This window comes from Balaenoptera musculus, chromosome 2 (genome assembly GCF_009873245.2).
Source record: "Balaenoptera musculus isolate JJ_BM4_2016_0621 chromosome 2, mBalMus1.pri.v3, whole genome shotgun sequence".
NCBI lineage: Eukaryota > Metazoa > Chordata > Mammalia > Artiodactyla > Balaenopteridae > Balaenoptera > Balaenoptera musculus.
In genome coordinates this window covers 130,070,460-130,084,085 of record NC_045786.1, presented here as the reverse complement: position 1 = coordinate 130,084,085, position 13,626 = coordinate 130,070,460, and the positions used below count along the sequence as shown (strand labels likewise).

Genomic DNA, 13,626 nt, shown 5'->3' with positions numbered 1-13,626 from the left:
CCCTTGTAACTATTTTTCTCCTGCTGCCTTTAGAATCCTTGCATCAACCTTTGCCACTTCAATTATGATATATCTTGGTCTGGGTCTGTTTGTGTTCATCTTGTTTGGAACCCTCTATCCTTCCTGTACCTGAATGTATTTCATTCTTTAGGTATGGAAAGTTTTCAGCCATAATTTCTGATACATTTTTGATATTCTCTCTTTTCTCCTTCTGAAACCCCTGTTACGAGTTGGTTGGCACACTTTATATTATCCCATAGTTCTCATATGGTGCTTTCTTTTTTTTGTTTGTTTGTCTTTCCGTCTGCTGTTCTGATTGGATGATTTCCATTATTCTATCTCTCAGATCACTTATTTGTTCTGTTTTATTGCTTCTAGATTGGTTTTTATCTTGGGAATTGAGTTGTCTAATTTTGATTGATTGCTCTATAGTTTCTAGTTCCTTGTTACAGTGATCTGCATTTCCATCTATAATCCTTTAGCATTTTTATTACCTATTTTTTAAACTTGGGGTCTAGTTGACTGGTAAAGCCTGTTTCATTATAGTCTTTCAGGGGCTATCTCTTGTCCTTTTAATTGGGAGTAGTTCCTCTGCTTTTTCATTTTACTTAACTGTTTCTCCTAAATTCATAAAGTTAATCTACTGTGGTCTTGAAGGGCTGTTTTAATGTGGGAGTGTCCTTGTGTAGACTGTGTGAGTCCTGTATTTTTGATGCAAGGGCTGTTTTTGGTATGCATGCCAGCCACGTCTTTCCTCAAAGTGTACTGGCCATCATCCTCCTGATAGCGGATGTGATTGGTGGTGTGTCCAGAGCCTGAGCTGGATGTCGGGTGGGGTCTCCTCTTTGCTCCGTGGCTGTGACACACGGGGTGGGGTGTGCTCCCCAGTTGTTGGAGCAGAAGCCCAGAGGGTCAGGTTCAGTAAGCCTCCATGGCCCTTGAATGCATGCCCTGTCTCAAAGCATGTGGCTGCTGAAGCAGGTGAAGCCCACATGGTCACAGTGAACCCAGGCACCACCCACGCAGGTGGTCCGCACCTCTGCTCAGCAACAGCCAAGGCCATGTCCCTTTCTCCGTTGTGTTCGTCCCAGGCCTAGCTCTAGGCTGTGATGTGAAGTGGGCTGGTGCAGGGGGCCAGGGTGCGATGACTGCAGGATCCAGGTGGTTGTGCTGCTGCCTGGGACCTGGGCTGCCTCTGTGGTGGACCTCTTCCAGGACCTATCTGCCCCAGATCTGGCACCAAGCTGTAGTGTGGGGTGGGCGGACCTGGAGTGCTCCTGGCCGGTAGTGAGCCACTGTTTACTCCTCCCCAGAGGCTGTCCACCCAAGACGTTTCTGTGGTGCCACCCAGTGTGTGTGCTGACCAAGCCCGCCATGGCTGGACTGCCCCTACCATGTGAATGCTGACAGTAGACTTTGAGGTTTGGCCCCGACCACACCCCAGGCCCTCTGGACTGTCTCTTTGCAGCTAGGCTGGGTCCTCTCTCAGGACTTGTCCATCCGGGATTCAGTGCCTAAGCCCTGTGTGTACTAGCAGCACCCCTCCCAGCCCTGGCAACCGTTTTGGACTGGAAGTGTGGCCAGGTAGAAGCCAGTGGTGCCTTCTCTCCCCTGATTGCTTGCTGGCCGGCCAGCTTGCGCACTCCTTGCAAGCAGAGTCCAGGCCCCTCTAGCCCCTCTGTCTATTCCAGCAAACCTCCCAGTAGGCAAGGGGGCCCCTCAGGGCTTGGGCCTGCCCCTGTGGACCTTCCCTTCTTCACAGATCCCTCCCAGGGGCACCGGTCCTGTCCTGATGCCTTTTTTTTTCCCCCATCCTACCTGGTTACACAGAGAACTTTCTTGTAGCTTTGGTTATATAAGAAATCTGCCAGTTTCCGGTTGGTTTTCTGTATGAATTGTTCCATGTGTAGATGGATTTTTGATGTGCTTGTTGGGGGAGATGAGCTCTACGTCCTCCTGCTCCGCCATCTTGATCCTCCTCTTGCATGCATTTCTATGGAATATACCTAGGAGTGGATGCACAGGGATACAGGGTATACCTGTGTTCAACTTATTAAATACAGGCTTTTAGTTTTCCAAATTGGTTGTACCAGCTTACATTTCATATACTCTCATGAGTGAGTCCTAGTCACTTCACATCCTCATCAACATTTGGCACTTTCAGTCTTTTTAAGTTTAGTATTCTGATGTGTGTGTAGTGGTATCTCTTTTTAAAACCTTTTATTACAGAAAATTTCAAACATATCTAAGAATAGGTATATTAGTATATAACGTTCCATGTTCCCATCAACCAGTTTCAACAGTTATCAGTAAAGGACCAATCTTGTTCTATATACGTCCCCCACTGGACTATTTTGAAGCAAATCCTAGATAACATTGGTTTTTTTCTATAATTTCTTCCAGCATATTTCTCTAAAAGATAAGGATTTTTTTAAGAAACATAACTGATTTGATTATCAACCTAAAAAGTTGGCAGTAAATCCTTCAATATATTGAAGTATGTTATAGACAACATGACTCTTCATTACTAATTATTACTACCTATCTCTAAAATATTCTTACTTATCCTCAGTAGCACTACCATAGACAAAAGTAACGGTAATTCCTAAATAGCATCTAATAACTAACTGATATTTACATGTTTCCAGGTGTCTCAGCTGTCTTGTTGGTTTAAACCAGAATCCAAATAAGGGTTACACATTTGCACTCGCATTGCATTTGGTTGTTATGCATCTTAAGTCTCTTAATCTACAATAGTCTCCTCTGCCAGCCCCACCTCCAGCCCCACCCCGATGACGTTCTTTACTGGAGAAACTAGGCCAGTTGTTCTGTAGAGTGTCTCAGTTTCTGGATTTGCTCCATTCAATCTCTGCATTTTTCTAGAAACTGGATTAGATCTAAAACTTCCTAAGTTTAAGGTTAAACATATTTGACAAGAGTAGTTCATCGGGGTGCTGAGGATTCCATGTTCCATCACATGAGGAGGTATATATGGTCTGGTAGTCCCCCAACTAATGATGCTGGGCCGTGACAGCAGGGCTAAGGATTTTCAGAAATGAGGGAACCTTTGAGCTCATGGCTACCTTTTATTTTAAGTGAGAATATCAGGCCCAGGAAGCTGTGAATTGTCCAAGAGGACATAGGGAGTTAGTGACTTGGCTGGGGTCAGACCCAGGAACTTGATCCTATACTCAGCCTCTCTCCACTATATCCTCCTACCTTCTGCTCTGATTACTTCTGTGTCTGTGTTCTTACTAACTCGGCTTTTAAACATATTGTTCAGTGATGATTGCCTAAAGTGGCCACTTACAGGAATTCCCTGGTGGTCCAGTGGTTAGGTCTCCGCGCTTTCACTGCCGAGGGCCCAGGTTCGATCCCTGGTCAAGGAGCTAAGATCCCACAAGCTGCACGGCGTGGGCAAAAAAAATAAAAAGTGACCATTTAGATGACAGGATCTTTGGGAAGACTAAAAATAGTATAAACAAATAAATTATAGCTCTGTATATAAGTGTATAAATTTCAAGTGGTACTTCTGTACCTTGGTTCTATGGGAAAGTTTCAACTCTAATTTTTCTTTGAAATACCCAGTGTTCAGGTGCTACTTAACTTTCTCCTTCTGCTGAGCAGGAAGGCAATGAATTGGTATTCTCAGACTCCCAAAGCATAGTGCCTAATAGATGAAAAAAAACCCACAAAACCACTAATTACTCCTGGCTTATTCAAGTGTACAGTAAATATTAGGTGAACAAATGCAACAAATGCTGGCAAACCATGATGCAAATGAGTTGATCATTTTATATTAGGTAAATTGATTGCCTATAAGTGACCATTTATTAATCTTTTTGGAGAACTAATATTCTCTCATACTTAACACTTGGCTGAAAGACATGTAACTTCTTCATGTTAGATATTAATCAGTGCTTTTTAAGATTATAAAAATGGCTTTGCCTTATAGTAGGTCCTACAAGAACTTAGGTCTTAGGATCCAGATTCTTTCTGAGTCACAACTTGTAGCTGTGTCCTTTTCTTCCTGTCAGGAGGATGGTGTTCTCTAGCAGCTTAGAAATGGGACTGCCCAGGATGGCAAAGAGCACAGAGACCCTCTTTCTGTGCAACAGGGCAAGATTTTTAAGGCCACCATGATGTGTAGAATGGCAATATTTATACTTACAGTTTCAGCCATTTAAAGGAGGTTTTCTTAGCTACATTTTAATTGCTGTGGGATAATTAGCACTTTCCTGAGAAAGTTCCCCTCAACAGAGGAAAGATTTTAAGAATTGCATCAAGAGCTTAACTTCACAGGAAATACCACGACTGTACTTCAAAATTTTGTCATTAATAGTCATTCTTATTTTCCTTTACTTAATTTATGTGATTTTTTTAAACTGCTTATGTAAGTGCTTCATTTTCTATGTCTTAAAGCTTCTAAATGTTTTAAAAATATGTTTTCATTGTGTTGAACTGCATTGTAAGTATACTGTATTATGTTTCCTTTCGTCACAAAGAAGTACTGTGTTTTCACTTAGCTCATGATTTCTGTCTCTTCTCTGAAGGTCCATATCGGTTATCTTCCTAACAAGCAAGTTCTTGGCCTCAGCAAACTTGCTAGGTAAGTATGACTGTGTAGTGAATAAGATGACAGGTGTACAGGACCTGCCCCTACATGGTGAGAATCTTATCAGGCTTTGTCTCTTGATCAGTGTGGATCTAACTTGGAAGGTACATTCCAACTTACTTCATAGTTGCAGAGACAATATATAGACAAAAAGTATAGTCTAAGACAGACTAAGAGGACCTGAAAACACAAATGCCCTTTCCTTCTTGCTCCCCTATTGCCTGCCTTCCTTCTCCACCTCCCACCTGCACATCCTTGAAGCCTTACCTCACACTTCTCTCAGCAGAGCCTTCGCTGACTGGAGAGCACCTGAGGGTGCATTCAGTTCAGCCCCCATTCTTTAAGGGTGGTTAGCTAACTGCGGGGAAAGGAAAACCGGCACAGAGGTCTAACTGCACTCACTTTGAAGTGGGGGCCTCAACCCTGCCTTCCACTGTACCTCAGTACCCCTCCACACATCTCTGCATCCTGTAGGGCCAGTTGGTTCACATCTGGTTCTGTTGCTTCTACAGACCCAAGACCATGCCTTCCTTGGCTTTTTCAGCTTCTTTTTTTTTTCCCCTCAGCTCTATTCTGGGACAATACTAACTCTCTCTTTATTTCTTTCTGCTACAGTCTTTTTTCATTCTTTATCCTGTGGGTTCTGGCCTTTGCTATCATTTTTGAGTTTTAGGAAAGAGTGGTGATATATACAAGCATGGTCTCCTGTGTTTAACTAGAAGTCAAACTGAGGGTCAGTGTTCATATATCTCTGATAGGGACAATAAACTACTGGGGACTAGACCTAAATACCCTTTTGTGTAGTTTCCTTGTATAGAGTTAGCGAGTTGTGGGTGATGGGAAAATATTGGGAGGTGTATGTGTTAAAAGAGAGTTAAAATGAAGGAGTAGGTAATGAAATGCTGTCAAGAGTCCCCCTCCTTCTAAAAATAAGCCAAGCTAAGTTTGGATAACTTGATTGAGGTGAAAGTGACCATATCAAAATTGGAATAAACATACCTTTGTGACCAACTGACTCTCTGTGGCTCTGATATGTTCCTGCTTCTTCTCCACTTAGACAATCCTGAAATGGTGGTCCAGATCTTTTTCAATTCTGTGTTGGACTCTGTAAACACCACCCCTGCAATCTGATGCCTGCTCTCCACAGCTGTTCTTTTTACTTTGTTTTCACTTCCACTTTCTTACTCATTTCTTCTAGGGATTAAGGAGAAAGTAGGTAGAAGAGAGAAATTTAACTTCCCTAGTTTCTGACTGGTTTCCCTAGTTTTATTCCTACTCGGCAATCTCACTACCAGACAGGACTACTTGGTACCATGAAAGGATGTTATTACATCATAACTATAATTGCTTCACTGCAATCAGGCTCTTAATACAAATACGCAAACATGTTGGTGCCTTTCAGTGATCTGTACCCAATGGTGGTGCCAAGGAGTGGCTGAAAATAGTATTGGTGGTGATGGGGGTAATCAACCTTATTATAATTTCTATTAGCAACCTCCTCTCCAATAACTTACTCCAAGCGATAAGTTATATCAGCTGAATACAAGTGTCTTTATTATAATTGATTATTCTTACTGTTTTATAATACATAGTCTAAGATCAGCAGGCTTGCTGGGCAAACATAGCTGTAGGCTCACTCCCTGGTTCCACTCTCTTCCAGCAAGATTGCCAATCCTACACCTTATATAGAAATCCTGGCACTGCTCCTGCCTGTATCAGACTGCCCATGTGTGAAAGGTGTAGCATAGACAGTTTTCATATTATAAAAAGCTTGGCAGACCACACTAGGCCATGGTCTTAATGTAAGCCGTCTTCTCTAGAAGACCACACTATGTAGGCCATGGGTAACACTGTTATAGAAATGGATTGTGAGAGTGATCTAGTGAGATCTTGGAAAAAGTGGGTGACTTGGGGTAGAAGGGAATAGTCTTTGGTTATTTCCTTTCCTAGTGAAAGGAAAAGCTCTCCAATAATTAAGCTTTTATGAACAATACAAAGGAGTTAATTATTAGCATGGGGATTTGTCCTTAACACTAATAGGATTAAAACGTAAGAAAAAAAAATGGAGCAGTAAACCAAAGAACTGAAACTCAGATATTTTGTAAAAATTTTGAATAAAGGGTCTATTAAATGAAACAGGAGACTAGATATTATCCAACTTCTTATTCCTTACGAGAAAGTTTGGAATATTTAGGGAATGAAGAGGAATAAATAAGGCTAAATTCTTAGCAAAAACTTCACTGCTCATTTTAATCTTGTATGTGAAGTTTGTTATATGCTTGCTTTATAAACGAATGACCTGTCAGTGCCAGGGAAGTCAAATATCAAACAGTAAGCTTTAATTAACAAGAAATGCCAAAAGTGAGTTGATCTGGTTTAACTCTAGTAGAATTCTAGAGTGAATTTAGTTTGAAATAGAAATTCCTTTGTTGCTGAAAATCCATTGAACATGTATTCATTTTCTTGAATTAGAAAATTGAGTGAACACAATTAAATCTTGAATATAGAATTGCAGTGCCTCAGGTAGCCGTGGTTCAACTGTTGGGCACCTACTGTGAAAGGACAATGTGCCAGTTATCGTGGCCGCTAGAGAGAAGTAGGACAGAGCCACTGCCCTCAAGGAGAGCGGACAAAACTCGGCAGCAGGTGCCCAGACGGTGCCTGGTTAGGAGGTCTGAGTTCAGAGAAGGCAAGATGGCGGTGGCCTGGCAGGACTGAGGAGACCCAGAGGTAGAGGGCTGAACAGAATTCTGAACAGAAGAGAAATTCCTGTAGGTATAGTGAATGCATAAACAAAGGCAAATCAGAGGGTAGGAGCAAGGCATCTTGCAGTGGATGGGGAGCAGGTTGATTGATAGAAGAGATTTAGGCAGAGGTGACTGGGAGATAGTTAACAAGGGTAGATTAGATCACAAAAGGGAACATTAGATTACAAGGGAACATTGTTTTCCTGTTTCTCTATGCTATAAAGTAACATACCAGTTAAACTTAAATACAAGTGAGTGAGTAAAGGGAAAACTTTTCTTTCCTATTCCCATGCCCCCACTAGAGATCTTTCGCTATCCTCCTGGAAGATGTCAACGCAAGCACGAACATGTAGCCTTAAAACTACTAGCTAAACAAGGCAAAAGGGGATCATATCCTACATTCTATACTACTCTTTTTTTAAAACTTAAAATACCTTGAAATTCCTTGGACATCTTTTAGTCTAAAAAAGTTCCTTTTAATGGCTACATAGTATTTCTTTAATATAATTAATTTAACCAGTCTTTGATATAAGTATAGCCTATAGTTTGAGACTACTGTCAAAAATGGGAAAAAGAAGAACTTTGGTGAACACGTTCTTATCTATTTCCTTACTTTGAGTCTGTAACATCGGAGTAGGATTTGCTGGGTTAAGGGTAGCTAAATTTTTGATATTACCAAATTGCTCTCCAGAAAAGATCATACTGATCTATACTCTAATAATAAGATTAAAGGTGTGTGTTGTCTCTACCCTTTTGCCAACACTGGCAAACATTGAAGAGTGTGAAACCCAAACAGGTAAGTAAAAAATGGTACCCGTTGTTTTAATTTGCGTTTAATTGGGTGAGGCTGAATTTTTTTCAGGAACTTCCTGCTCTTAGTCTTTGCTAATTTTTCCATTGGGTTGCTTGTCTTTTTATTACTGATCTGTATGAGCTCTCTGAATATTAAAGCTGCAAATAATTTTTCCAGGCTTGTCATTTGTCTGTTTTCTAGTAGTATTTTTCATGAAGTTTAAAACTTATGTAGCCATAAACTCATGTTTTTGGGGGGTTATTTTTATGGCTTTATTTTTATATTTAGATCTTTGCTTCATCTGGAAATGTATTTTGGGGCAAGGGGTAAGGGGGAGCCCATCCATTGCTGTTGTATGCTCACTGACCCCCTGTAACACCTCCACTCCCCTCGCATCACCACCGTGCTGCCTTCTTGCTATCCTCGCTGCCACTCTCTGGGCCTTCATGTTCCTCCTGGGTTATGTGTTAAATTCCTAACTCCTGTCCTCTCATCTCTTAGGATCCTTAAATCTGCTCTCATATGCTGCTAGGATGTTCCTTCTCAAGTGTGGATTTGACCATGCTGCCCCTTCGCAGCTCCATAGCTTTTAATAAAGTTCAAGCTTCTTACCTTAGCTGACAAGTCCCACTGTGATCTGGCTCTATTTCTCGCTCTTCTTCCACTTTTTGCTCTAGCCACGCTTGAGAATTTGCAGCCCAGTGTCAAGTCTAGCTTGTCAAGTTATATGAAGGCATCAGGAATACTTCTGAGGTTTGCAAGGGTTAAATTATACCATCCATGGGTTCTTCCTGCAAAAGTATCACCAGATTACTTTCCCAGCTGCCAGAGGAGGAAGAGGAGAGAAAGCATAATGCAAGAGAAAACAGAGGATCGAGCACAGAGGTTATAAGACCAGTGAGTAGGCTATTTAAATAAGCTGTCCACTGGGTTAAATCTAGTCTCCAACCGTGTCCCCCTTTTAAAATAATAAAATGTTAATAAAAATCAAGGCAAAATTTGTCAAAGGGGAAAAAGTGAGTCCTCTTATTTTGAGAAGGTTGTATAATAAAAGTGGTCATGAATCTTCATCAAATGGGTTCAAAACAAAACATGAACTGGCTGAAATGCATAGAGAAACTGACAAACCTGGAAGGAGTAGGAACACTACTTACCTCTGTCTTTAAAGTGGACAAAAAGGATATACACAGCAGAGTAATAGAATTTTGGCCAAAAGGTAAGCTTAAACTTAAGAAAATTGAACAGGCTGTTGTGTAACAAGAAAACTAGAAATTCAAGATTAAAAACCCAACTATTTAGAAGTCAAAATTTAAAAAAATTCCTTAGACATGATAAAAAATCATGATGCTAACACTATATAAATTGTATACAATCTTTACTACAAAGCCATTCTTTGGAACTAACACCAACCCTCCCCAAACTCTTCCAAAAGATTTAAGAGGAACCCTTCCAAACTCATTTCAAGACATTATCCTGATACCAAACCAGACAAGGCCACTACAAGAAGAAAATTACAAGCCAATACCCCTGATTAATATAGATGCAAAAATCCACAATATATTAACAAACTGAAATCAGTAATTCATTAAGAGGATCACACACTATGATCAAATGGGATTTATTCCAGGGGTGCAGGATGGTTCAACATTTGCAAACCAATGTGATACACCACACTAACAAAATGAAGGATAAAATCATATCTCATTAGATGTAGAAAAGCATTTGACAAAATTCAATATCCATTCATGATAAAAACTCAGAGTAGAAAGGCAACCTACCTCATTGCCTGTGTAATAAAGGCTATATATGACAAGCCCACAGCTAACATCTTACTCAATGGTGACAAGCTGAAAGCATGAAAATCTATCATAAGTTGCTTATAAGTCTGAGAGAATCATTCTATTTAGAAATGAGGGGTTATATAACTAAGAATATGCTTTAAAAACTTTAAAAAACAGGTTAAAGAAAAAGATGGACAGGAATGAAGCAAGCATTAGAAAACCTGGATCAGCTAGTAACTGTTAGAAAAAGTCAAATTAATGTTGGGAGAGGGGTGGAGGGGAAGGGGCTGGACCCAGTCAATTTACTAGGCATTCTTTCAAACTTCTAAGTAACCACTAGTTTTCATGTTGTGTAAGTAATTCAAGAGCATGGAAAAACCTGAAAAGCTATACAATTAATTAGATGAAGCTGTCTGTCCCTGATAACAAAGCCTGATAAAGCTGTTAATTATAGACTACCCTCAATTATGAGTAGTCATAAAAATCCTAAATCCAAAAAAACCTACTTCAGTAGGCTACAAGTACTGTTTTTCATCATCCAAGGAGCTTTACTTCAAGATACAAAAACAGGTTACATTAAAAATTTGAGAACTACTGATTCCAAGAGTATGGTAAAGTAGATTGTAATGATATCTTGGTATAGCATACTAAGATATAATGTGTATTAACGTTTCACACATTGGGGGAAATATGAAGCAGTTATGTAAGAATCCACAGGAATTACCCAGCACTGGGACCAAAGTCAGGGTTTTGTCCTCTCTATTCTCCCCTAAATATTCTGGGGAGAGCAGGAAGAACCACCCTAGGCACATAGTCACTCAGGTGTGGGGTCACAATTCACATTACCTGTGTGGTCCTCAAAAAAACCCAAGGCAATTATTTAAGATGTCACTAAGGAGGTAGCCTTCTAGCACCTAGCAGAAACAAGTGCATGTTTGGATAGTTTTATCCAGGCTTCAAAGAATTCCCACAAATGTTCCTAAGAGCATGTGTTCACTGAAAGTAAAAGAAAGTCACCATGAGCCAGATTCAGCTAAAACAATTGGTCAAATAGGGCAGATACCAGAGGTATCAGATACAGAATATACAAGTGTATTAGAAAAATAAGAGTACTGAAAGTTTGACAAAGGGCAAGAAACTTTCAGAATTAGCTAGGCAGATTGGAAAAGGAACCAAATATAACTTGTAGGAAGAAAAGATGTGATAATGGAATCCGAAGTCCAGTACACTCACATCAAACAGATTTGGCACAGCTGAAAATGAGTTAACCCGAAGAAAGGTCTGAAGAAACTGCATGGAATACAACACAGACAGGTGGGAAGTATGAATGAGAGTGTAAGACATGGAAGACTAAGAAGGTATAATATGCCATTCATTGAAATTCCTGGGGGTAAGAGGCAATGGGGTAGGTGTAGTATTAGAGAAGTTAACAGCTGAGATGTTTCCAGAGCACATGCAGCCTATCAGTCTTCAGATTCAGGAAGCCTAATGGATCCCAAACAGGACAAATGAAATGAAATCCCCGTCTAGACACAACATAGGCAAGAGTGCACATACTCAAATACCATAAAAGCAGCCACACAGAAAAGTGTTACCTACAAGGTAACAGCAATTAGACTGACCATTGATTTGCCTATGGCAGTATTGAAAGGCAGATAAATGTCAGTGTCAAACTAGAATTCTATTCCCAATAAGTACCTCTCAGCAAGTTATCTTGACAGATGAGGGCAAAATAAAGTTTTTTTTTAAATTCAGTGATGCTATATGTTGGGCTGCACCTTACAGGCCTGCAAGCCCTGTAGTTGCCCAGCCTCAAAACTGAAGAAAGAACCTAGAAACATCCACAGTTTAGTGGACAGAAGGATCTTCCTAGTCTGAAGAAAGGTCCTGGAGTGACACCTCACCGTGCTCGGCAACAACCTTCGCTACTCGGGGTAGAAGGCTACCACTTATAGGGGAAATTGATGTCAGGTTGGCTCATCAGTTACCAGGGAAACTGGCGGCTAGGGCAGGGGGCAAGCACAAAGGCGGTAACTGATGAAGCCCTTTAGGAGGATTGGATAGTCATGTGAGTGAAGCAGGGACTGATCAAGCAAGAGGACAGCCATCTTGAATGGCCCGACCATACCCTCTACCCTTACATACACTGCACGACCCTTACAATCTTGGTCACCCCTCTTCCTCAGAGTCTCTTTCCAAAAGTAGCAGCCCCACGCTCATAGCTCATCTGACTGCACTGGGCTGGCTGGTGAACACAGACAAAACTCAAGGACCTGGAATAGCTAGAAAATAGAAGCATACCCCAACTCACCATCCCTAAACAATTACAGACACAGGCTTTAGGGATACTAACTCAGGGGCAGACTCATTTTGCGGCGAGCCCACTGTTGTCACCCAGCCCTGGAATGGATTCCCTCCCCTCAGGCAAGGGACAAAATATAAGACGTTTAACAGGTACAATACAGGGGAGGTCATGACCATTAAGCAAAACATAAGCAATAATAGCATCCTGAGATAACGTGGTTTTTGTCCTGGCCTGCAGGACCACACCGCCTGTCCACCCTCAGTCCCCACAGCCATGCCTAGTATCGGAGAGGTGGTGTAACAACGCTGCCTTTCTCCAGTAGGGGCCCAGATTACTTACCTCAGCAGTCTTAGGTGGGGCTGTGTAGGAGACAGGTGAAATCGCTAAGTCCCTTTCTAATCCTATTCCCCAATGGGGCGGCAAACCCAAACCACCTGGGACTTACTGTCAGTTCCAGGGCCATTTTATAATGTGTTCCCCTTGGGGTTAGATCCTGTGACAAGGGCAAAAATGAGTTATTGTCCTGTGGTCAACAGCTGAACTCAGATGGTGTTGACTGGTTACCTCTGGGCGAACATGACGTAGGCACTGGGACCATTGATCCTGGGAAGTTCAGTTATAGTTTGTAGAGCTTGAGTTAGCCTCCTGGCCCATGCGTTGAGAGAGCCGGTTTCCCATCTCAGTTGTTAAGTAGTCCATTCAGCCTTTCAATTAGCCGGCAGCAGTGAGGTTGTAGGGCAGGTGGAAATGCCAGCGTGTCATTTCTATCAGCCCATTCCTGAACTTCACAGCTGGCAAAGTGGATTCCTTGGTCACTATCGATGTCCACGAGGGTCTTGTGTGTCACAAGCAGCTGTTCTAGACCCCAAATCATGGTTTTGTGCATTGCTCGATGACTCGGGTAGGCCTTTTGTAGCGTCTTCCACCTACTGTAATGCACTGTAGACTGCATATGGCAGTTGTTCCATGACACTATATGGTTGCTCCGCCCCCTTCCACAGCTGGGACCAGAAGCCCATGGGTACTCGTATTAGTTTGCCGTTGCCACAGACCCCAACCAAATCCTCCCAGGTAACTGGCCACGTCCAATTCGCAAGCCTGCCCCTGAGTTAGTATCCCTAAAGCCTGTGTCTGTAATTGTTTAGGGATGGTGAGTTGGGGTATACTTCTATTTTCTAGCTATTCCAGGTCCTTGGGTTTTGTCTGCGTTCACCAGCCAGCCCAGTGCAGTCAGATGAGCTATGAGCGTGGGGCTGCTACTTTTAAATTGGAAAGAGACTCTGAGGATAACAGGCTATCATTATAATGGAAGAAGAAGGCGTTTCTCATGGTAGTCGGCTGCCACAGGGCCCCACATGGCTAGTGGACAGCCACTTCGCGATTCC

General features: G+C 41.8%; 1 protein-coding gene across 1 annotated transcript in view; it reads left to right on the top strand.

Annotated features, from left to right (window-relative positions):
• The window catches only part of GCH1 (GTP cyclohydrolase 1), a 53,731-nt gene that overhangs the window by 34,389 nt on the left and 5,716 nt on the right, over positions 1–13,626 (top strand). The window contains exon 3 of the mRNA XM_036842486.1: positions 4,554–4,609. Within this exon, the coding sequence (XP_036698381.1) occupies positions 4,554–4,609 (56 nt within the window). The remainder of the gene's footprint in view (positions 1–4,553; positions 4,610–13,626) is intronic.